Source organism: Trichomycterus rosablanca, chromosome 5 (genome assembly GCF_030014385.1).
Source record: "Trichomycterus rosablanca isolate fTriRos1 chromosome 5, fTriRos1.hap1, whole genome shotgun sequence".
Taxonomy (NCBI): Eukaryota; Metazoa; Chordata; class Actinopteri; order Siluriformes; family Trichomycteridae; genus Trichomycterus; species Trichomycterus rosablanca.
The window spans coordinates 37,195,856-37,222,635 of NC_085992.1; the positions used below are offsets into that span (position 1 = coordinate 37,195,856).

At 39.2% G+C, this 26,780-nt stretch overlaps 1 protein-coding gene and 1 pseudogene across 7 annotated transcripts in view; both read right to left on the reverse strand.

Moving 5' to 3' along the window:
* Positions 1-708: 708 nt before the first annotated feature.
* Positions 709-26,780, reverse strand: part of klc1a (kinesin light chain 1a) — a 50,350-nt gene continuing 24,278 nt past the window's right edge. Inside the window, exons 10-17 of one of the 7 annotated variants that reach the window (XM_062996107.1) lie at positions 23,599-23,698; positions 23,221-23,273; positions 22,971-23,038; positions 22,227-22,335; positions 18,515-18,649; positions 10,103-10,233; positions 5,722-5,788; positions 709-2,895 (exon numbers count right to left, since the gene is read on the reverse strand). In XM_062996107.1, coding sequence (XP_062852177.1) covers positions 2,830-2,895; positions 5,722-5,788; positions 10,103-10,233; positions 18,515-18,649; positions 22,227-22,335; positions 22,971-23,038; positions 23,221-23,273; positions 23,599-23,698 — 729 coding nt within the window. In that variant the 3' untranslated portion in view covers positions 709-2,829. Of the gene's footprint in view, positions 2,896-5,721; positions 5,819-10,102; positions 10,234-12,912; positions 13,326-18,487; positions 18,650-22,226; positions 22,336-22,970; positions 23,039-23,220; positions 23,274-23,598; positions 23,699-26,780 lie in introns of those variants that run through there. The other 6 variants (XM_062996103.1, XM_062996106.1, XM_062996104.1 and 3 more) reach the window with 6 other exon arrangements.
* On the reverse strand, positions 3,962-4,080 carry LOC134315424 (5S ribosomal RNA; annotated as a pseudogene).

Sequence of the window (26,780 nt, forward strand, 5' to 3'; positions counted from 1 at the left end):
GGACCACACGGGCCAGCCTTCGCTCCCCACATGCATCAATGAGCCTTGGCCGCCCATGACCCTGTTGCCGGTTTACCACTGTTCCTTGGACCCCTTTTGATAGATACTGACCTCTGCAGACCGGGAACACTCCACAAGAACTGCAGTTTTGGAGATTCTCTGACTCAGTCGTCTAGCCATCACAATTTGGTCCTTGTCAAACTTGCTCAAATCCTTATGCTTGTCCATTTTTCCTGCTTCTAACACATCAACTTTGAGGATAAAATGTTCACTTGCTGCCTAATATATCCCACCCACTAACAGGTGCTGTGATCAGAGATAATCAGTGTTATTCACTTCACCTGTCAGTGGTCATAATGTTATGCCTAGTCGCTGTAGGTGTTGCATAAAATCTGATATTTACAGATTGCAAGTGGCAAAATAACACAGCTGATAGAGTGGGCACAGCAAATCATTGTCATGTAAACCAGGGTTTTATCCATGCTTCTGGAAACTGCCATGTGGGTTTCATCGATATACGCAGATCAGGTGGATTGGCTGATCTAAATTCCTCCTAGAAATAATCAAATAGGTGATTGAATGTTGCCCTCTAATGGATTGCCATCCTGTCTAGGGCATTTCAGACCTATGATACATTTGCTTTGATCACACTTACACTTTATTAGTAGTAGTAAAAGAGTCAGAATGACCAGTATTCTCTGAAATAAGTATTTTCTGTCATTTAGTTTTTATTTGCATATGTACATATAAACTTCCACACAATTGTCCATGACAGAAAAGCCACTGAGATGTCTAGTCAACCCCCCCAAAAATGATATTTACATTATACTGTGAACACACTTAAAATACAAGCAAAAAGAAATACTAATACAGATGTATAACATGCACACATACAGCAATAACTCGACACAGGTGGCAGGATATATCAGATATGTACAAGACAGATAATTTAATCTTAATTTTACTAACACAGACACCAAACCAAGCAGCTTTTGTCAGCACAATATATTATACAAGTCAAACAAGAACCAACACACAGAGCAACTACAATATTGCACTTTGTCATAATGCAGCCCGATGCAGAAAAATAAACAGTTGATTAAAAAAAAAACCTGCACACAGTTTACTTATTTTCTCAGACATTATCATGTATAGTAATTTTGTGGAGTTGAATCTGGTCTCTGGTTTTAGAGAAGAATTCACACTTTCTTATTAAAAACTGGGATCCTTTTAAACAATGTAACTGTAAAAAGTAACATAACTCAACAACATGTACATCAAGACACTCTTAAAGCATGAATGGGCTGGACTTACTGCTTACCCAGGACCAAATTTTTTTTGCATTTTTACCAATTTTCCTCCCAATTTACTTGTATCCAATTACCCGATTGCATTATGCTTCCTCTCTACTGATGCTGATCTCCACTTCTGATTAAGGAAAGCAATACTGACCCCATCTTTTCATCTTTTCACCTCCATAAGGCAAGTTTATTTGTGGATCAGCTTTGTGTACGGAGAGCCACACCCTGATTAACGCATTATTCTTCGTCTCTGTGCAGGTTCCAACAACCAGCCAGCAGAGGTTGTAATTGCAGTTATGAGGAGTCCCTATTCGGCTTCCCACCTTGTATGAACAACAGCCAATCGTTGTTCACGTAGCCGTTCTGAACCGACGAGTTCAAAATGTCAGCTCTGGTGTGCCTCCTGAGCGGCTTGTTTGGGGTAATTTTGAAGAACTCAAAAGGTGGCTAATTGCCATCTGTTGGCCCCCAATCATAGTTCTCCCCTCTAGCTGTTTCGTTTTTTTCATCTTAATTTTGATTTGCTCTAAATGGCTCATGTACAAGCTAACAGCTCATCTACATCAGCTTGTACAAGTTTATAATTAAAAATGTAACAGACAAAACAAATGTAATTTTTGTAACAGATGAAGAATGTAAACGTTTCCTTCCAACTAATTTTAAGTACACCAAAATAGAATAACTGTACTACTAACAAATGAGCTTTTTTTCGCTGCAACGAGACACTGCTCCCACTTAGGGGTGACTGGAGACAATAACACCCATAAAAAAAATAGTGTTTTCATTGCTGATGTAGCAATCTCTAATTTTTTTATTCTTTCTGTGCGGCCCGGTAATAAATGACCCACGGACCGGTACCAGTCCGCGGCCCGGTGGTTGGGGACCACGGCATTAACACATTTAAACATAACAGGCATATGGCATGCCACCCAATATTTACTGGTTGGATTTTGTTGCTTACCTCTGTTTGTGGCAACCAGAATCACTAAACAAACAAGTCCATTTTTACCTCTAACATACATTTTATAGTCGGTTCCTGGAATGCAAGGAGAACTTATTAAAAATGTTCAACTAAAAATTACTAACCTCCCTGACTTTCCACACCTGTAGACAGGCAGCCAAATCAGTCTAAATGTTACAGTTTTCTTCATTAAAACACACACAGACTAGATAGTGACATCTAGAACTAATAAAGTACAGAATACTAACTGTAATAAAACCTTTATTATTGGTTTAGGAGTGCATCAAATGTTCTTCAATCCTTTAATTAGCAGCTAGACAGATCAAACTGCATTTTACTATCCATCTTTAGGTTGAGGATGCAGGACTGTTAGCTAAACACATTTAACAGCTGTTCATAAAATGGGTGATTTTTAACCTTTTGAAATTTTAAAATAAAAAAGTAAGAACATGAAGGGTAAATGTAAATGGTGTCTATATGTTTGCTGGGCAAAAGGTGCAGTGACTGTGCCCATCCAATGACCTGACAGTAACATCTTCTCTCCTTCTGGGTGTGCAGTGCTGAGCTTTAATGTGCCAGGTCTGTATGGCTGGCGCTTAGGTCCCGACTTTTCCTCAGACGATTATTTCGTTCCTGTCCATGACAAAGATGGAAAGAAAACACAAAGTGTTTACAGAGGTAAATCTTCCAGGCATACTGGGAGTAAAGAATTCCTTAAATGCTTTAGCTTCTGCCTGCTCTACAACACAGCCACTAATTTTATGTAGCCACTAACTTTATAAAGTTATGTTCTTAGCTAGGCCATTATGGAGAAGTTGCCCCATTATGGGGCAGTTGTAGCCTAGCGGTTAAGGTACTGGACTAGTAAGCAGAAGGTTGCTGGTTCAAAAACCCCACTACTGCCAGGTTGCCACTGTTGGGCCCTTGAGCAATTACTCTCAATTGCTTAGACTGTATAATGTAAGTCGCTTTGGATAAAAGCGTCTGCTATATGCTGAAAACGTAAATGGAGAAAATATTATTCATAACTAACAGATTCTCAGGGTTATTGCATATTTTTGTGTATAATAATGCTCTTCATACACCATACACAACAGTTTCATTCATTTCTTTCATTTTCATCAACTGCTTTATTTTGGTCAGGGTTATGGCGGGCGAGATAGAAATACCAGGGACAGGAAGCCAATCCTTTGCAGGGCTTCAGCCATGGAATAAGAAAAAGATGGGGTTTACCTTGGAAGATGGTTTAGTTTTGTTATACAAATTGCAGGATTCACAATTATCAATTGCTTAATGTGTTATTAAAAGTGACTTACAGTATACAGTCTAAGAAATTGAGGGTTAACAGCCTTGCTCAAGGGCCCAACAGTGGCAACCAGGCAGTGGTAGGGTTTAAACCAGCAACCTTATACTTACTAGTCCAGTACTTACTAGTCCTAACTGTTAGGCTACAACTGCCCCTGCCCTGCTTCAGTAAAGGGGGCTGGTGACTCTGTTATGCAGTGGGGACATTTCCATAGCATTTGGGTCCACTTTTTCCCCCAATATAAAAGGGTCACTGTAAATAATTAAGCTATTTTAACTAATTACCTGATCTATACGATGGACCATGGATCCTGATAGAAGTCTTTTCCCAAAGGATGATGCCACCACATGTGGCATTGTGCAGCAAGTATTTTTTGTTTGCTTGTTTGAGCAGCACTTACAGCACTCAGCATTCCCAAGCAGTCTCCCATCTAGGTACTGACTGAGCCCAACCCTGCTTAGCTTCTGAGATCGGACGAGATCAGGCGTTCTCAGGGTGGTATGGCCTTAAGCGTGCAGCAAGTAGTTTGATGAGTACAAATGCTCAGTAGTTGAAGTACTGGGCGGATGATTGAGGGTTCAAGTCTCTGGTGAGCTGTCTGTACTCTACCAATTCTCTTTACTGTCAGTTCCTTGGATTGTATGTTGTTTGCTTTGGATAAAAGTGTCTGCCAAATGTCTACATTTAAATAAGCTGTGTTTACCAGCCTCTAGATTTTAACCCACCTAAAACGTATGGAAATTTTTGTGTAATTTCTTTGAGAACACTCTTTAATAAAATCATTAAAACACCAATTAGGGTGGCGCCCAGGTTGCGCAGCGGGAAATTCCGTTAGCACACCAACGCCGAGATTCTGAACGCCTCGGTTCGAAACTCGGCGTGGCCACCGGTCGGCTGGGCGCCATCTGGCGGGCACAATTGGCAGTGCCTGCAACAGATACTAATAGGCCACCGTATCTGCAGGGTGGGGGTCGGACTATGTGTGGGTGGGTCTTCATACGCTGTGTAAGGACCCTGATTGGCGAAAGAGACGCCTGTGCAGAATGCAGGGGCGAGAAGAGGAGGGCTGTGCACGTGTCGGAAGAGGCGTGTACAGCGACGTGCTCTCCTCTGATGCAATCGGGTATCCCTCAGCAGCGGAAAACAAATTGAGTACGCTAAATCGGGAGGCAATTATTTTTGATTAAAAAAAACACCAATTAGGAAAATACCTTTAAGAGAAATAGTGTCTCATCCATCTAGTACAGTTTCAGACACTTGCAGAACACATGCCAATGTTTAAGCTAATGGTAATCCAGCACTAGCATCTAGCACACACTGTGTAGGGCTTTCTGTTAATCTATTACTTGATTACTTTAAGGTATATATTCAAGTGTGTAATTAAACAAACCTAACAGCCAGGTTACATAGAAAACCTTTGGCCATGTCTCCAGATGTGTTTTAACCAACCAGAAAATGGTGATGAAATTACAAAGGCATCATATCCTCATTTTCTTACTGTTTCATTCTTTTTTTTCTAGCATTTTCCTCACTATTTACATGTTTTTTATTTTATTATTTTTTTTAATGCATTTATGCACTCAATTTGTCTTCCGCTGCTGAGGGATACCGGACTGCATCCAAGGAGAGCACATCGCTGCACAGGCCTCTTTCGACATGTGTACAGGCCCTCCTCTTCTCGCCCGTGCATTCTGCACAGGCGTCTCTTCTGCCAATCAGGGTCCTTACACAGCGTATGAAGACCCACCCACCCACAAATAATCTGGCCCCCACTCTGCAGATACAGTGGCTAATTGGTATCTGCTGCAGGCACTGCCAATTATGCCCGCTAGATGGCGCCCAGCCGACCGGAGGCAACCTATTTACATGTTTTAAAGGTTTTCCTAGCTTTAACATTTTTACATTTAACATCTAGAACAAGCCCAGTTGTGTGAAATTAGAATACAGTTAAATGATATTCAAGGTTATTGTGCAAACTGGTAGACACAATGGAATTTGAGCTGTTAGTATGTGTGGTGATGTTACACACACTACTAATCAATCAATAGTTAAAGGGAATGCTGTGCTGTCCATATCAGTGAAATGATGTAGAGACAGAATTCAGTGAAAAACAAAGATAGAGAGATAGACAGTGCAGGGAAAGCATTTCTTACTTTGAAGAGTTCTCCCACAGGTTTGTCTGGATCGTTGAGAACCCCGAGAGAGCTGGCCCTCTTCATGCTGCTTCCAAGAGAGCCACATGCAAGCACACTGTCAGTTGTGTGTAATATAAAGGGCAGATTTAAGGGTGTGTGTGGAGGGTGGTGATGGCTGTGATACAATGTTGCGTTTGTTAAACATAATAAAGTCATACACAAGTTAGTGTTATTGTACAGAACGTGTCGACTCAAACCGAACACCATAAAAAGCATGCAGTGATGTACGAGGGTTCTTCAAAAAGTTTCTGCACTTTTTTAAACTCTATTTATTAAGAATTTCAAAAACAAATTACATCACTTTTCTACATAGTCATCTTCTGATGCATTTTCCCAGTGTCGTACCAACTTTTTAATGCCATCAGCAAAATATTTTTCTGGTTGAGTGCATAGCCACTGAAGCACCGCTGCTTTCACATCATCACATGAAAATCTTAATGAATCTTCCCCTTAAAGCTTCCTTGAGCATCCAAAAAGGTGGAAATCAAATGGAGCTAAATCCGGACTATAAGTGTCTCTCAGTCTCTCAGACACAACCAGTTACTACTCCTCCCTCCCTCACCATTTCCAACCAAAATATAAAAGTGCGGAAACTTTTTAAAGATGCCTCGTATATAGAGTGTTATTCAGATGTCAGTGCTGAAGCATGAAAATTAAATTATTCTATATTAGAGGACACATCCAGGCTTTAACCCCATCTCTGTGACCCTAAACACTACACTCAGCAAATCTTAAAATATTTACAGCATATTTATGTTCACTGCAATTTGTTCACTTGAGTTCTAGGGTTTGGGTTAACCTGGGCAACTCCCTAACTGGTATAAACGTGTATCCATTGAAACACTGTTGCATTGACAATCGGACCCACAAAACTAAGTGCATTTACATCAGCAAAAATAAATAAAATATTTTGACAGTTGTGAGGTTATTGAAATGATATGAATTGCATACACTGTTATCGTAGAGTAAGCCTGTTGTACTGTTTTGTTTTTCTACATCTGCAAGCACAGATAAACTGTACATCTTTATCTATTTCATAGTAAAGCAAACAATATCAGATCCCAGGTAACTTGTTAGCAACAGTATACTAGGCAAGTTGTGCTTCCAACCAATTAACAAATGTAGGTAGTCTAGGTCTCAAAACATATAAATTGACAGTATATTGATAGCATGTCAAAATTGCTATATCACCCATATGACTACTACTTTTAAACGATCTTTAGTAGTATGCTATGTGGTTTGGGGTGCTTTCTTCATGGTTGGTGATCCAATTACATGCCTTTTTTATGCATTTTTTATAAAAAAACAATCTTGCGCACATGTAAATGTGCTGTCTGAACACAAGCTGACAGAAGAATGAAGAGGAGGGAGAAGTATGTGATATTTAAAAATAAGACCATGGCACCATAAAAAGTCATATAAACTGGAAAATGGCAAAAAATTAAAACAAAAAACTAATAAGCAGAATACACAACACTTAAGAGGAAGACAGTGAGAACATGCTCTCTATAAAAGACTTGCATAAAAACTTTATTGCTGTAAGGAAATAAAAATAAAAACTTCATTTTTTCAAACCACATAAAAACCCATGCAGACAAAAGACAAAACAAAACAAAGCAAATAAAAAAAAACATTTATTCACACATAATAAATGCAGAAAATAAATTAAAACATAACATTAAAAGAGTTTACAACACACTGAAACAAGCTGTACAAATAAACTGAAAAAGAAAACAGTCATGCCTGGGTGATAATACGGAATAGCATGCACATCATGCCCAAATCAACTTTCACACAGAAGCTGTTTTCTTTTTGAGTTTAATAAATAAGACATCAGTTTGTTACAGAGAGACGAACTGACACTGCATACGAGTTAGTGACATTTTTTGCAAGATTCAGCAAGAAAGCTGGTATTAGGCTGCATTCACATGGACAACATTTTAGCATCTAAAATTTCACTGGGACATTCAGTCACATATTAAACCATCTACTGTGGTCATAGTTTAAAACCATGCGTACACTAATTAGTATCATGGTTGTACTTGACAAAGCATAGTCGATGCAACACTTAGAACAGGGACCAGATGACAAAAAATAGCAGATGGGGGGTCGTAAATACAGAAGCTTTTGTGTCAAAGTTGGGTGGTTGTCTTGAAATGTCTCTCACTGGACAGTAATCACATAGACTTTGTAGCAACGTCAACAAACAAGTCATTTTCTGTCCAGTCACTGTTTGTATACACTAAATAGCAAGAAGTACCTGGACACCACTCCCCATGGCAACAGATCAACAAAGGCCTTTTTTTGTTCTAGCAAGTGGTCATACCACACCAAGGCTCAGAAAGACATGGTTCCACAGGTTTGGTGTGATGGAACACCAGTGGCCTGCACAAAGCCCTGACGTCAACCCCACCGAACACCTTTGGGATGAACTGGAATGTGGTATCTGTCCTCATAAATGCTTTTTTGACTGACCAGGCAAGATCATTTTTAGAAGTGGGAGGCTGTTTTATTTGTAAATGGGAGGCATTTCCAAATTAATGCCCATGGTTTTTAAATGGGATGTCCAAGAGATCAGATGTTCACATACTTTTAGCCATATCATGTATCTGTTTTTAATAGCAACAGACAGACAGGCAGCTAATCAGCATGATGGAACTAATAGTGTGCTTGGTTTTATCGGCTCACATAGCTCTGTGTGATATTTACTGGTTGTTAACAATGACACCCAATTGTGTAAAAAGTGATGATGTATTCGTTACTTATGTTATTAGCTGGTTAGAACAATCTGAAGCTGCTTCTTATCAGCTGTCAGTGTTGGGTCCCCAAACAGAGCCACACAAGGCTCCATGACCCCGCCCCAACATTCGGACAGTCACCCCGACCAGCCTCTGCGATGGCATATTGCAGTGGCAGCGGGAAGAGACCCCGTCTGACCTTTCCACCCTTAAACATGGCCCGTAGTATGCTAGTGAGTTACCGCTACACCACCCAGTAATGTGATTAAGACATCTTTAAAGACAAAGTAAATAAGTTAAGCAATGGCTGCAGGTGGATCTTTTGACAACAATGCTCCAGCCGATTTCAGGCTCCGTCTGACCCCACCCAACATTCGCACATTCACCCGGTCCAGTCTCAGAGATGGCATATCACAGCGGCAGCAGGAAGAGACCCCATCCGTCCTTTCCACCCATAAACACGGTTAACTGGTCAGCAATATGCAAGTGAGTTACACTGTTGCACCACCCAGTAGTGTGATTAAAACATCTTAAAGAAGAAAGTTTAAGCAATGGCTACAGGCGGCTTACAGGCTACTAAATGAATAGCCGTACTATTAGTGGCTAATTGAACTGCCTTGGATAAGAGTTGTTCCTACATACTGCTTACCAGTGATGTGCATGTCTGAAGCTCCATCTGTCAATGCCCAATGCATGGTTACATAGAGGTTATCATTATATTAAATCAACATCAAATTTTCCAATAAAGGTGGATGGTTAAAATGAATGGAAAATGTCCTTTTTCAATACATGCTACAAATGTCTCTGTGAAGGCAGCCTTACAGTGTAATGCATCATTAATGTATTAGAAATACTGTTTGTTTTCTGAATACATTAAGGTTCTGCAGGCAACTCAAATCAACCCATTCATAAACAACCAGTGTTTAGTACAGAGCAGAAAGGAGTAAAGAAATATTAAGTATCTTTTTATAATGCAAAGTTCAGATCATTTTTCTGTCAGAAAGCTGTGTAGAATTATGAATTTAATTTATAGAGAACAGTACATAAAATCCACAGCTCTCAAACAAACTACAGCAGATAAAAGATTGGACTGTTGACCTGACTCTAATACTAAACTGTGATTCTTATTGACATTCTCGGCTTTTTTCTTACTGACCACGTACACTTATCTCAGCCCTCCTCAACCAAGCACAACGAGTGACAGATGAGATAAATAAAGTTTTATAAACGCTGTCACTTTCTATTCCTATTCACTTCATTTTGCTGTACTAAAACATTACAACACTGCACTTCTATGGATCACTTCCCCTATTCCTGTCTATTTAATCACTAATACAGCAGCATTTCCTTCTGTTCTAAAGTGAGGAACTGCTGAAGTAGCATATTGCCTCCACTAGAATTAAATAAAACAAGTCTCAAGTCTCAACCGTCTCAACCTCCTCCACAACTTAGCATAATCGCCCATTAAAATGTGAGTGGATCTTTTGACAACAATACTCCAGCCAATTTGAGTGTTAAGCTTGCATCCTACCAAGTCCTGGTCCACGGCCTGATAGGCTGGGATAAAGTCTGTATAGAAAGGGTTAAGTTCTGATAGTTACCCAGGGTTCTTGGGTTCGTTTTCTCGTGAGCTGCCTCCTTTGAGTTTGCGAACTAGTTTTTCACTGCTGCGGCGGATCGATGCTCTGAGTTTACTGAAGGAGCCACTGCGTTTTAATGAGCCCGAGCCATCCTGCAGACAGAAAGGCTTCAGTGTTACTCACATATACCACAAAGCTGTGTACACATCAACTCTTAAAAAAACATACATAGACGAAGTAACAGTTATTAAAACAATTTAAGATCATAATGAATGCAGTGAGAACAATGTAATACAAAGGAATGTTAGCAAATAATTCAGACACAATGCCAGTGCTATTTTTTAAATGTATACATTTGAACAACTTGATCATTTGCATGTTTCTAAGCACACTATATCAGGAAACAGGGCTGTGAATTTAAATATAAGGAAGAACAGTGAGTTCCTGAATTATTGGGCTGAGAAGGAAATAGCAAAAGCTTGATTTTGTGGTTGTTTGATTAATTATTTTTGTGTGAAGCTGGATGTAGATTTTGCATTATCGTCCTCATGGAAAATCCATTTATGACAGTTATGGGTTCTGCTTTTTGGCAGAGGCAGTCAGATTTATCTAAAACACTCTTGGTACTTAATGCCAGTTATGAGTTTTGGGGAATGTTTTTCACATGAGGTAATAGACATCAAGATAAATGTAAGTAAAACATAAATATGCTTTAGTTACACTTTACAATTTCTGATAAGGTTTTTATTTATAAAAGTATTTTAAGTAGTGTTCTGTTCCCTTTAAATTTACAATAAATAAAATAATGTTTAAATATTTTTAAAGCTAAAATAATGTTTACTTAGTAGGGATTAACAACTATTGTATTCTTGTATTTTAATCTTGATCATAATTTTATCTTTAAGTAATTCAATCAGGGTTCCCTTATATTATTATAAAATAATTTAATTAATTACATTAAATTATTACATACATTACATATTACATTAAATAATTTATGTAATATATTTTATTATATTTTACCAAACAATTCTGACAAATGCAATTACAGCATTAAAATTTATTTCTAATATTAAAGCAAGTGTTAATAAAAAAAAAGTGAGGTTTTATTATTTCACTATTTCATTATTCATTATACTGTATATATAAATGGTTTAACAAAAATAAACAGTCAAAAGATTTGAGACCTGGTAATAATGTGGTAATGAAAGAGTCGTGTCAGTTCTTAAACATGTACAAGAATACAGGCTAATAATACACAATGTAAAAAGGTTCGATTTTGTTGATTTAAAGCAAATTCATCATAAAGTAAATCAAATAAAAAATTTATTATTTATAATACAGCTATTTTCCTAAACAGAGCATCAAATAATAGTGATTTTAATATTGAGTAAAATTACTTTGTGCATCACATTAGGCTTAATCAGTTTGTTTTGTCGCCACAACACGAATATTCTGAGAGGTGACATTTGTGCACCAATTTGGTACCAATCCTGTTTGGTTTACCCCTCTTCACTCTGCTGCAGTCTCCTCTTCTGTGTGTTGCGAGCACAATTCCTCACCCGAACAGCTCAGTGAGGTGATGCAAAGAACAGGACCAAAACATAGACAAGCAAGAAAGCATAGTGAAACAGAATAGGTAAGACCTGACCACCACCTCAGTTATGACAAACACACATAATAAAGCACTCATACACAGATGTGAGAACAACAGAGTATAAGGAAACAGACAAAGCCTGTGGTGAGCACACAGTTAATTTATTAGAAGTTTAGAAAGACAAGCTGCAGAAACACCAGATAGTGGATTAGTAAGAAAAAGAAAAGGTTCCTATGATGATCTTTCACAAACATGCCCATATTCATTTCATATGAAGTCTTTTTCTATTGATTCACTCATTACATACCACGGAAAAGGTGCATGGACGATCATCAATATTTTACACTATAAATTAAGATGGCAGCTTCGAAATACAATCACACCTCTGAGAAAGAGATGGATCAAATGGCTCCTGACAGAAACCAAGCATCACTGGAGTCACAGCTAAGCACAATGATCGGTGTATCATACAACACAGATCTTATTAAACTACTATGCTGTCTATTGCCACTGATACAAGACATTGATTAAACTTTCAATGATCAGATTTAAGCGTTTTAAGATGGCAGGCAGAAAGAGTAAGTGATAGAGACATTCATATATTTACACAATGATATACAGTTAAGACCTGTGAGATATGTGAGATATATACAAAACACTGAATGTGCTGTAGGCTATGTACAGACAGCCGGACGAATCAGATTTATTTTAAAATGACGTTCTTCAAAAATTTACCTCGGGATATCTGTATCTATCTATTTGCACACTGGATTTTTGCTTGTGCATTGAAGGTTGTTACAGTAATAACAAATGGATAATGTTCCAATTATTCGAATTATAAAAAATATTATTACTGCTATTGTTCTTGTTATGTATACATTGGCTTAACCCCAAATAGTGCTCGGTCCAATTCTTTCCTCCTGTTAGTTTAATATTTAATCATGTGCCCAGAGAAATGACAATAACCAACAAAAATGACAATAACAGCCAGCAGATAGACACTGGTTTTGTCTCTCATTTTATTTAGCTGCTAATGCTAGGGGCTTGTTTTGAGTCCAGCTCAGCTTTCATCATTTCAATTTTTGAGTGCTTTCAATTTTAACTGAGTAGTTCAGTTGCATGGCTAAAAATCTGGTTTTAATTAGATAAAATATGGGATAAAAAATTGTGATGCTGTGTTTTTTTGTCATTTACACTAAAAAAAGTCCAGGTGAAAAAAAGATATGCCATAAAATATGTCTGAATATATCACATGCCAAAAAGCTGTACAAGTCACATAATTATAGAAGGGTAACTGTGACAGACTGAACATCGAATTATCAGAGAGATGTTAGCATCAGATACACAGATAAGCACATGTTCCTGTAGTGACAGGACCAAGTACATAGATAATGGTTATACACTTCTTTTATACACTTGAGTCACCTCTGGCAAAAAGAAAATGCCTGGACTGTCCCACATAGGATTCGCTTAAACCTATTTAAGAGCTTTTGCCCGCTTGTGCCCAGAGGAGTGATAGGCAGAAGAAGAAAGGAACCAATTGTAGAGAGCAGATGATAAACAGCAAAGCCAAAGAGGAAGGCGAGGTGAGTGTCCATCATGCAGAAGATATTTTCTACAACCACAACAAGGCATCTGGAGTTACACCTGTATAACCACACAACAGAGAGGAAGGGGGCAAAGAAAGGAAGTAGGGTCAATAGGACGATGGACACCGATTGCAGAGCGAGAGAGAGAGACATATTAGTAAAAAGGCTGAAAAATGAGTAGAAATAAAGAGATCACTAAGAGGACACAGCATAGGGCATGGGAAGAAAAAGTGAATTAAAATAAAAAATAATTACAAACAAAAACTATATGGGACATAAGAAGGAAAAGAGGATTGAAAATAAACGGCATTTGTGAAAGTGGAAAAGAAGGAGTGGTAGGGCCTTGTGATTTGTGATGGCCAACAGTAGTCAACTAACGCAGTATTCCCCAACCATCAGGCCACTGACCGGTACCGGTACCACACACTGAAAGATGTTTTATTTTGAAAAATCTGATTCACTTTTAATAACATTCGTCTGACGCGTTTGACATGTACCTATTTTAGTCACATGACAGTAAACAATTAAGCCCACAAACTAAAATGAGCAACAACAAAAAAAGTTCCCACTGATTTTCCATCATTGGTGAGTAGTATTGTTATGCACTTATGTGTTTTTTTATTATGCTTGTCATATAATTTTATTTTAAATCATACCGCCCCCGCCGGTCTGTGAAATTATATCTTATATAGGTCTGTGGTGCAAAAAAGGTTTGGGACCGTTGTACTAACGTATCTTTTGTCATTTTACATTAAAACATAAATCGATGGCTTAGGCCTTTTGCTTTAAAAACAAGACGAAGACTTGTGTTCAGGTGTTTTAGCCACACCCATTGCTGACAGATATATACAGTACAATAAATTATATGCTTCCAACTTTAAGGTAATCATTTGTGTGAGGTCCTTTTCTGCCCCAGTGTAGAAAAAAGAACTCCAATGGCCTTTACACATCCCTGACCTGAACCCCATTGAACACCTTTGACAAAATCAATCCCTGACCTTAGGTATGTTTTGACAGAATGGGTACACATTCACATATACACACTTGTCTGTGTGAAAAGACTTTCCAGAAAAGTGTTCCAGTTGCAAAAAAGGGGGGCAACTACACATTAATACCCAAGGTTTTGGATAAACAACTATCTTAAATGTTTTCATTTATTAACATACAAACAAAACCTGACAGACCCGTTTTATTAAAGGCATTTATTATGCTTCGCATTGCCAGGCTCTTTTAAAGAGACTTCCCTCAGGGTTAAAATGCTATTCTCAGCAACTACAAATCAGCCTGACCAGCCACTGGGGGAACATAAAGCCATCAAAACCACAAGAAATATAACCGGTGCAAACTAACAAATCATATAGATGTAAAGAGTTTCTGAACAAAGAAGACAACAAATTAAGGATGATTGCACAAAGATAAAATAAAACAGACAATGACCAGAAAGCAGAAGATGAAATGAAAGGTATTAATAGTAACATTTTTGTTAAATAAGAACAGTACAGAACAAAACGCTGCTCACCCAAGCACATAAACACAAATACACAGATTCAGGCACACAAAAAGATAATAGATCAACACATTTAGGAGTACAGAACACACAGCCCATGCCAGCATGTTGTAAGTGACCCTAACATGTACAGAAAGAGCTTACTGAATATGTACATCCAAAGCATGTGCAAGACACAGGTCAACAAAAATGCTTGTTCACATCTAAGCAAATTATTTTCATGTATTTATTTAGTGGGTTAGTTTGTTATAATACAGCAATGAGTTTAAAACATATAAATGTGAAAGTTAAGCAGGACGGACAAGAGTTTAAGCGAAAGAGAGAATAAGCGTGTGAGGACGGAGTCTCAGAGTCTACAGTGTCTATGCATCAGTTTTGAGGAGCTGCACCGATGAGTGATGGTGTTCACACTGCTGTTGCTAGAGAAGCAGGAGAGTTCGGATACAGAATTGCAGAAAGACTACAGCAGAGGTATGAGGTTCAAAAAGGCAACTAAGAAAATGCAGATCTACAAATGCACCTTTGGTAAAAGCTTTCTACAAGAATAGTTAGTAAATAGTTTGTCATATTTAAATTATTGTTTAAAACTAAATACGGTGTTGTTCTATGTTTACATCTATAGTTCTATGTTAAATCATTTACCTTAATGGAAGGTAAGGACACGTTACTTTATCTTTATATTTTCAATTTATTCGAAAAATCTACACCGATCAGCCATAACATTAAAACCACCTCCTTGTTTCTACACTGACTGTCCATTTTATCAGCTCCACTTACCATATAGAAGCACTTTGTAGTTCTACAATTACTGACTGTAGTCCATCTATTTCACTACATACTTTTTTAGCCTACTTTCACCCTGTTCTTCAATGGTCAGGACCCCCAAAGGACCACCACAGAGCAGATATTATTTAGGAGGTGGATGATTCTCAGCACTGCAGTGACACTGACATGGTGGTGGTGTGTTAGTGTGTGTTGTGCTGGTATGAGTGGATCAGACACAGCAGCGCTGCTGGAAATTTTAAATATCGTGTCCACTCACTGTCCACTTTATTAGACACTCCTACCTAGTTGGTCCACCTTGTAGATGTAAAGTCAGAGTCGATCGCTCATCTACTGCTGCTGTTCGAGTTGGTCATCTTCTAGACCTTTATCAGTGGTCACAAGACGCTGCCCACGGGGCGCTATAGGCTGGATATGTTTTTGGTTGGTGGACTATTCTCAGTCCAGCAGTGACAGTGAGGTGTTTAAAAACTCCATCAGCGCTGTTGTGTCTTATTCACTCATACCAGCACAACACACACTAACACACCACCACCATGTCAGTGTCACTGCAGTGCTGAGAATGATCCACCACCTAAATATTACCTGCTCTGTGGTGGTCCTGGGAGAGTCCTGACCATTGAATAACAGCATGAAAGGAGGATAACAAAGCGTGCAGAGAAATAGATGAACTACAGTCAGTAATTGTAGAACTATAAAGTGCTTTTATATGGTAGGTGGAGCTGATAAAATGGACAGTGAGTGTAGAAACAAGGAGGTGGTTTTAATGTTATGGCTGATCAGTGTATATCTTATGATCAAATACGACAGACTGTCTAAAAAGGGTTAAAAAGCACTACAGACTAAATAAAAAGTCATTAGAAGAAGGTATTATAAGAGTAAAGCATTAAAACAAACCAGATACAAATGCACTTAGATATATGTATGTAATGGCACTCTTATAATTTTACTTATTTCTGCAACTTTCCTTTTTCTGTGACCGAAAGATTGAAACACATACTACTCTCCAAATATTTTTTTTCTTTTATATGTTCACTGTGCATTTTCTGTAATGCATATATAGCAAATTGTGTAAATTTGAAGAAAAAAAAAAAACATCAGCAATACAGCTCTGTGTAGGAAGCCAACACTGGTTAAACACTTGCTAAACATAATAATTCTGACACAGTGGTATTTAAACAGTGAGGCAGGCCCCACTAGGGGGTTCAGATGAACGGGTTGAGGGTTTGGGAGAGGAATACATTTTCATATGAACTGTTTGATCTAACAGAAAGTAATGCAAATTGTTTCTACATTTAAAAGAGAATGCATTTGTTTTAAAATAGCCAGATGGATAAAGTTTACATTAACTCTGTTTTATGAGCATGGTCAACTATTTAGTTATACAATTAAGCATTCAGTAATAAACATATTGATTTTAGATTTAATATTAATGTAGTTAAACTACATTTTATGACTACAGTTATATTAAACAATCAAACCCCAGCTTCTCTTTAAAAAAGTTATCAATGTATGCAGGGATAGTATGTTACATGTTTACATATAATTGGCTATCTGTCTAATTAAAGACATGCAAAGTAAGAATCTATAATGACCTTTGAAATGGTTTGTGGTCACAGAGTTTGTGTGCACATACACCGATCAGCCATAACATTGAAACCACCTCCTTGTTTTCATACTCGCTGTCCATCAGCTCCACTTACCATCACTGCTGGACTGAGAATAGTCCACCAACCAAAAATATATCTAGTCAACAGTGCCCTGTGGGCAGTGTCCTGTGACCACTGATGAAGATCTAGAAGATGACCAACTCAAACAGCAGCAATGGATGAGCGATTGTTTCTGTCTTTACATCTACAAGGTGGACCAACTAGGTAGGAGTGTATAATAAAGTGGACAGTGAGTGGAGACGGTATTTAAAAACTCCAGCAGTGCTGCTGTGTCTGATCCACTCATACCAGCACAACACACACTAACACACCACCACCATGTCATTGTCACTGCAGTGCTGAGAATGATCCACCACCTAAATAATACCTGCTCTGTGGTGGTCCTGTGGGGGTCCTGACCATTAAAGAACAGGGTGAAAGCAGGCTAAAAAAAAAAGCATGCAAAGAAATAGATGGACTACAGTCAATAATTGTAGAACTACAAAATGCTTCTTTATGGTAAGTAGAGCTGATAAAATGGACAGTGAGTGTAGAAACAAGGAGGTGATTTTAATGTTATGGCTGATCAGTGTATAATGCTGTGCTACACTTCACATTGCTAAATCAAATTGCTAATAATAACTGCTGTTTGTTTAACTATGTACAAATAAATTTCAGTCTCCAAAAATGCATTATTTTTTATAATTATTAAATGCATTTAAATTACATTTATATTAACTTTTTATACTTTAACTTGAGAGCTAGAGATCTCAGAACTGGTGAGCTAGAGTATTTTACCACTGTGCCAGCCTAACATCTTGTTGGGTGGATTTATGTCAAAAAGTGAGAATACCACTGTTCTAACTACTTTTATAAATATGGCCCACAATGGATGAGGATAATGTTCAATTACTGATAATCTCCTCCCTAATGTAGCAACATAATACTGTTTTGTAATGTTGTAACTAAAAAAGGTTCTATGATAATTGCAAACTTTATTTTTGCAAGCTGTAATTTTTTCCAATGGATTTTCTGCCTCTAAAATATTCAGATAGGAACTATTTTCTCTAAACCATCATTTATCAAATTAGTTACAAATAAAAGCCTACTGAGGTGATATCCATGTGTAAAAGAGATACTACTTCACCCTAATCTAACAACCCCAGATGATTTCTTCTAAATGCACTGTAGTTATTACTATAACCAAATTTTCACTTTGTTTACAAATGATTTGACAGTATGCGTTTGTATGTGTGGCTGGGCGGTGTGTGCTGCACTTACCCCATTCCACTCCACGCTCATACTCACTTCTTGCTCTCCGTCAGGACCGCTCTCGTACTTCACTGTGTCAGAGTTTAAACTCTCTCTGCTGCGCTGCTTCTCCCGAACCTCCGGATCCCCCAGAACCTCTGCCACACGCTGCTTTTGGGTTGAATCCAAACCCTAAAAAGATTTTTAAGGCACATAAATACAATGAAGTGAAACAAGTGGCAAACACATGTTGCTTGCAGTTTGTGCATAGTTAGGTCATTCGTGTCAAATGTCAAAAACATTTAGGAAAAAGAACAAACCTGCTATAATACCACTATGACCTAATTGCTATAGTTTATAAACTGTTCTGTTTCCACCAGTAATATTTCTGATAGAATAGAATAGAATGCCTTTATTGTCATATATACATATACAGGTGTACAGTACAACTAAATTCTTTCTTCGCATATCCCAGCTTGTTAGGAAGTTGGGGTCAGAGTGCAGGGTCAGCCATTGTACGGCGCCCCTAAAGCAGAGAGGGTTAAGGGCCTTGCTCAAGGGCCCAACAGCGGCAGCATGGCAGAGCTGGGATTCGAACTCTCAACCTTTCGATTGATAGCCCAAAGCTCTACCACTGCTACCACTATCCATGCCTTTTTAGTCTCAAACAAGACTCGCAGAACAGCTATATATTTATTTTTATCAACATCTTTGCAAATAATGCTGTATATGATGTATAAAATGCATCCGTTAAACTATGTTATCTGTAATTTGCATTCTGTTTAACATTTATGATCATATGTTTCAAAATCTGGTCCTGTATCATTGTCTCATTTCTGATATAGAATTATGCTAACAATTTATAAGATCTAATGATTTTTAAGCAATGGCTGTCCATATCATTATAAATCTCCTATTGTACTTAAAAGCTGGCAGCAGACACTGTGGTTTGAAGGCATTCTTTTGCTTTCTTAAACACAAATGTGACTATATATCATAAATATGGAGAAAAAAAGCAGACATATATAATTACTTTATTTCAATTCCACAAGGGTCCAGATTTTGCTCTCCTAACTCCTGACAAATTATGCTACTTTGATATAAAGGGTCGCTGAAAGACAGCTGCAAAATCATTAGCTGCTACATGCTTACATTCTTTTGCAGCTAGGTTTGTAATTGTGATTCATTCAAGCTGCTGATTCTTTTCTTTCACCACCTTTTCTTTATTTAAATGGTCAGAACTGTGCAGAAGTGTACTGTCTGGACTGTAGTGTAGTATTGGTATGGCAAAGCTACTTAGCATAAATAACCAGAATAAAAACAAAATGCTGCTTGTTCACTTTCTTGTCCTCTTGTGGCACTTAAGTGAGTATTATATAATTATTGCTATAGCTTGCTCGAATTGGCGCTCAGGTGGTGCAGCGGTAAAAAGAGAATGTTAGCACACCAAAGCTGTTGTTTACAGGGTGGAAAAAGCCGGACCGGGTTCCTCATGACTGGTGCAGTGACGATCTCTGCTGGCTGATTGATGGTGCCTGCGCAGAGTTGAGGAATAATGCTGGTTGTGTCTCTCCGTGCACAAGGCTGATTCACATAGGAACTCGCCTTGTGCAGGTGAAAAGATGCAGTTGGTACTGCACACGTGTCAGAGGGGGGGTGAGTCAGTTGAGAAGCTCCTCAGTCAGCAGTGGAGGGTTGTATCGGTAGATCGGAAGCGGAACAAAATCAGGGTAATTGGATACGACTAGATTAGGAGAGAAAATTGGGGGGAAAATTGAAGAAAAAGAAAAAAAAAACTGGACTGTCATTGCCCACCATTAGCATTCCAAGTCTGAGTTACTATTAATTTAATAACCCATTTATTAAATTAAAGCGGTCTAAAAGTCTACTTTGAGTGTCATTTTTTCTATTTACACCATCAAGCAAAAGCCCTGCTTAAAAGGCCTTGGTAGTGCTTACAATACACAGGGTAACAACACTTGTTTTATGTCAACATGAATTTTTAATCTGCTGGTATTTATGGCTCATTTAAATCCAATGCGCGTTGCTATATCATTTGTGGTGCAGCATTCTTCCCAGGAGAGCACTGCAGGCTTAGGTGTTTGTTAAACCAACCTCATTTTGCTTAACTAATCAGAAATGACTGTGATTAAATCAGACGATAAGATCTGACTTTTGCATTATGTCACCCATGGCCGACAGCCCACTAACTACTATTTGCACTGATCACACTGATTAGCACTGATCAAGGGATTTCAGCCTCAGTTTTAGTCTCAGTTTGCATTATAAGATTCCCAAAAACCGTCAGTGAAAGCCAAACATTTGAAAATGTTCCATAATTATTTAGACTGGCTAGGCCACTCCAGGACCTTGAAATGCTTTTTACGGAGCCACTCCTTCGTTGCCCGAGCGGTGTGTTTGGGATCATTGTCATGCTGGAAGACTCAGCCACGTTCCATCTTCAATGCTCTCACTGATGGAAGGAGGTTTTGGCTTAAAATCTCACGATACATGGCCCCGTTCATTCTTCCCTTAACACGGATCAGTCGTCCTGTCCCCTTTGCAGAAAAACAGCCCCAAAGCATGATGTTTCCACCCCCATGCTTCACAGTAGGTATGGTGTTCTTGGGATGCAACTCGGCCTCCAAACACGACGAGTTGAGTTTTTACCAAAAAGTTCCATTTTGGTTTCATCTGACCACATGATATTCTCCCAATCCTCTTCTGGATCATCCATATGCTCTCTGGCAAACTTCAGACGGGCCTGGACATGTACTGGCTCAAGCAGGGGGACACGCCTGGCACTGCAGGATTTGAGTCCCTCTCGGCGTAGTGTTACTGATGGTAGCCTTTGTTACTTTGGTCCCAGCTCTCTGCAGGTCATTCATCAGGTCCCTCCGTGTAGTTCTGGGATTTTTGCTCACCGTTCTCATGATCATTTTGACCCCAAGGGAGATTATCAATGGTCTTGTATGTCTTCCATTTTCTTACAATTGCTCCCACAGTTGATTTATTCACACCAACCTGCTTGCCTATTGTAGATTCACTCTTCCCAGCCTGGTGCAGGTCTACAATTTTCTTCCTGGTGTCCTTCGACAGCTCTTTAGTCTTGGCCATGGTTGAGTTCGGAGTCTGACTTTTTGAGGCTGTGGACAGGTGTCTTTTATACAGATAACGAGGTCAAACAGGTGCCATTAATACAGGTAACGAGTGGAAAACAGAAGAGCTTCTTAAAGAAGAAGTTACAGGTCTGTGAGAGCCAGAAATCTTGCTTGTTTGTGGGTGACCAAATACTTATTTTCCACCATAATTTACAAATAAATTCTTTAAAAATCCTACAATGTGATTTCCTGGATTTTCTTTTCTCATTTTGTCTCTCATAGTTGAAGTGTACCTATGATGAAAATTACAGACCTCTCTCATCTTTCTAAGTAGGAGAACTTGCACAATCAGTGGCTGACTAAATACTTTTTGGCCCCACTGTATGTGCTAGTTTGTGCCAGAGAAACGTCACTTCTGCACTGTGGTGACTCATTTGTCCTAAAAAATCATAGTTTTGAGAACAGGGCCATTAATGGTAATGTTAACAAGTAAATGTGACTCATCTTGTCTTAATGTTTCATAGTCATTACTACAAATATTTTTTACCCAGTAAAAATTCTATGTAAAATTAAAAAGCCTACTATTGTGTCTTTAAAGTTTAACACAGTATGACATACTGTCGATGGTCCAGTAAGTATGTGCACGCGCATAGTTTAATAATGCAAACCTGTTTTCGGGAACGCATAGCAGCCTCTTCCAGTGTCCCAGCTGCCTCAAACTTGCCCTGCCGTCTATACAAAGCTCCCAGGTTCTTCAGTGTTGTTGTCACAGTGGGGCTACATGGCAGAGAGAAAATAAACCATTATTAAAGCAGAAAAGAAAGTAATGTGCATGTGTCCAATATTGAGAAAGTCTGGTTTCGTGGTTCTTCTAATGTTTTAAAAGAGTCATGGAATTGTCATTACATACTGGCTCAGATTTATAATCACATTAATTAGTTAGTAGGCTGGCAGGTTTAAAAAAAAACTGCAGGTGAGGGTGCCCAGGTGGCGCAGCAGGATAAGCCGCTAACACACCAGCGCCGAGGTTCTGAACTCCTCGGTTCGAAACTCGGCGCTGCCACCAGTCGGATGGGAGGCATAATTGGCAGTGCCTGCAGCACTGACACTGATTGGCCACCGTGTCTGCTAGGGGGCAGGATGCCCGGACTTTGTGGGTGGGGTCTTTAAACGCTGTGCAAGGACCCTGGTAATCAGATAGATGAGCCTGTGCCGAAAAGAAGGGGTCCGCTAGGACTGCGCACGTGTCGGAGGAGGCGTGAGCAGTAACATACCCTCCTGGAATACAATCAGGGATCCCCCAGCAGCGGGAGACAGATTGACTATGCTAAATCAGGAGAAAATGGGAGAAAATGCATAAATAAATGGAGAAAAAAATAACTGAAGGTGAACAAGTATAACATTATTCAAACCTGTCAACTTTGCAGGCCTTGTACCAGCCACCATACTCCCCGAATGGAGAGCCATCCTTCGGTTTCCCCTAAAACACAGCAAAAAATGTGAAATCACTAACATTTTATTTTTTGCTGTAATGTAATGTTTTGGTGTGATATTCAGGCGTGTAACAGAGAATGCTGACAAGTTGCCAATGTTGCCAAGTTTTTCTATATTTACTGTTTTCTGTACATTCACACGTGTTCTGGATGTGTAACATTTCCTCACCTTGCTCTGTTCCTCTCTCTCCTCTGCATGCATCCAGATGGGTTTGTTCTCATCTGCACAAACACAGAAAATGAGAAAAAAACCCTGTATTGTGCTGCTCCTTTTAAAACACTTAGACTCCGTTGTTTTAAAGGGCAGTTCTGTGGTAATGATGACACTAAAAGGTCACTCGGATAAAAAGCCTGACCTTTTAGTTAAAGCAGAAAAGCTCTGCAGGTAAACTCTGCCCACAACAGCATCACTCTTCCCCTTCACTAATGAAGGCTCGATTTTATTTGGCAATGATTTGAATTAGGGCAATTGTACATTTGCCAGGAATCAATAAAAGCTTGTAACTAAAGCATTAAACATGAGACAAAGAAAGTTCAATATACCTACCATCTACAGAACCAAACTCCCTCTCATGAGCTCGTGTAAGGATCTCTTTGTACAGAGTCTCTGCTTGCTTAAACTTTCCCTGCTTCAGATAACATGAGGCCTACATGTGAGATAAAGAGAGAAATATTTCCCATCAGTTCCGTGTGCAAAAGTAAAGTAGCTATATAAGTCTTATGATGACTATTAAAGCAACAATGAAAAAAATATTTTAAAGCATTAAAATCTGATTTGAATCATACTTTTTGTTGTGTGTGTTTTTAATACCACTGACAGGTGAAGTAAATAACACTGATTATCTCTTCATCACGGCACCTGTTAGTGGGTTTGATATATTAGGCAACAAGTGAACATTTTATCCTTCCTCAAAGCTAATGAGTTAGAAGCAGAAAAAATGAGCGAGTTTTACAAGGGCCAAATTGTGATGGCTAGACGACTGGGTCAGAGCATCTCCCAAACTGCAGCTCTTGTGAGGTGTTCCCGGTCTGCAGTGGTCAGTATCTATCAAAAGTGGCTTCTTTCAGCAGGATAATGTGCCCTGCCACAAAGCAACAATGGTTCAGGAATGGTTTGAGGAGCACAACAATGAGTTTGAGGAGTTGACTTGGCCTCAAAATTCCCCAGATCTCAATCCAATCAAGCATCTGTGGGATGTGCTGGACAAATACAGGGGTTGGACAAAATAACTGAAACACCTGTCATTTTAGTGTGGGAGGTTTCATGGCTAAATTGGACCAGTCTGGTGGCCAATCTTCATTAATTGCACATTGCACCAGTAAGAGCAGAGTGTGAAGGTTCAATTAGCAGGGTAAGAGCACAGTTTTGCTCAAAATATTGCAATGCACACAACATTATGGGTGACATACCAGAGTTCAAAAGAGGACAAATTGTTGGTGCACGTCTTGCTGGCGCATCTGTGACCAAGACAGCAAGTCTTTGTGATGTATCAAGAGCCACGGTATCCAGGGTAATGTCAGCATACCACCAGGAAGGACAAACCACATCCAACAGGATTAACTGTGGACGCAAGAGGAAGCTGTCTGAAAGGGATGTTCGGGTGCTAACCCGGATTGTATCCAAAAAACATAAAACCACGGCTGCCCAAATCACGGCAGAATTAAATGTGCACCTCAACTCTCCTGTTTCCACCAGAACTGTCCGTCGGGAGCTCCACAGGGTCAATATACATGGCCGGGCTGCTATAGCCAAACCTTTGGTCACTCGTGCCAATGCCAAACGTCGGTTTCAATGGTGCAAGGAGCGCAAATCTTGGGCTGTGGACAATGTGAAACATGTATTGTTCTCTGATGAGTCCACCTTTACTGTTTTCCCCACATCCGGGAGAGTTACGGTGTGGAGAAGCCCCAAAGAAGCGTACCACCCAGACTGTTGCATGCCCAGAGTGAAGCATGGGGGTGGATCAGTGATGGTTTGGGCTGCCATATCATGGCATTCCCTTGGCCCAATACTTGTGCTAGATGGGCGCGTCACTGCCAAGGACTACCGAACCATTCTGGAGGACCATGTGCATCCAATGGCGGTGCCGTGTATCAGGATGACAATGCACCAATACACACAGCAAGACTGGTGAAAGATTGGTTTGATGAACATGAAAGTGAAGTTGAACATCTCCCATGGCCTGCACAGTCACCAGATCTAAATATTATTGAGCCACTTTGGGGTGTTTTGGAGAAGCGAGTCAGGAAACGTTTTCCTCCACCAGCATCACGTAGTGACCTGGCCACTATCCTGCAAGAAGAATGGCTTAAAATCCCTCTGACCACTGTGCAGGACTTGTATATGTCATTTCCAAGACGAATTGACGCTGTATTGGCCGCAAAAGGAGGCCCTACACCATACTAATAAATTATTGTGGTCTAAAACCAGGTGTTTCAGTTATTTTGTCCAACCCCTGTAAGTCCGATCCATGGAGGCCCCACCTCGCAACGTACAGGAGTTAAAGGATCTGCTGCTAACATCTTGGAGTCAGATACCACAGCACACCTTCAGGGGTCTAGTGGAGTCCATGCCTAGACAGGTCAGGGCTGTTTTGGCAGCAAAAGGGGGACCAACACAATATTAGGAAGGTTGTCATGCTATGGTCATGTTATGCTTGATCGGTGTATGTCTGCCCCCTTATTCAAGGAGAACGGTCAAGTTTGACTACTGTCTATAATCACAAAAAGCTACTGTAATTCAAGAGCTTTAAAAAAATTGCAATCTTTTATATTTTTAATATGTTATATCTGTGAGGGGAGTAAACACAATAAACTAAACCACTTAGATGATTATCTCTGAATCACACAGTAGCAGAACTCCCAAGAATCAATGTACATAATAAGCTAGGAAATGGTTGTGTTGTGTTTTATCGCCATTACAAGCTCTGTACTTAGAGCCATCTCTATGGCGTGCCATTTGTATGTTTTTAGAACATTCTTATTACAAGAAAGGTGTTTGAAGAGGTTGAGATTACAACAGATGTTTTAACTTTATGCTTTTCAGAAATTTTTTAATCTTAAAAGGAACCGTTTAAAAAAATATATATTTTATGTTCGATCCCATCAGGTACAGATTTCGGTCCTGGGTAAAAACCTCGCATTCACATAACATATGTTTTATTGTTAGGGTGATTGAGCAATGAAGGCACTTTGGGGCCTGTTCTTCTTTTAGTAGGTGTCCGTGTGTAAGTCTTGAGTGTCCTATTCTGCATCGTGTGAGGGCTACTTGGTCCCCCCTCTTCTGGGTATAGTTCATTTTGTATGGTTGTACATTTTGTTGAATTTCCCTGAGTTTGTTATTTTCTTGTAAGTCACAGTTCTCCTGCCATTTTTCTTGTACATAGCTCTTTATGAGGGGTCTTAGGTCTGTTGGTGGGATGTACATTGGTGTGACTGGTTCTTCTGCTGCTCTTTTGGCTATGGTATCTGCTTCCTCATTTCCCCTAATACTCTTGTGGCCTGGTATCCAACAAAACCTCAGAATTTTGTTTGAATCTTCCAGTGCTTTCAGTTCATGCAGTATTTCTTCAATGATGGGGTGGTCAATATTTAGTGATTTGATGGCTTGAATACATGACTTTGAATCTGTGCATATAATAGCCTTCTGGTGACTTGATCACTGGAAATATGTTATAGCCATTAGAATTGCTTGTGCTTCGGCAGAAAAAATGGAGCTGTGTGGGGGGA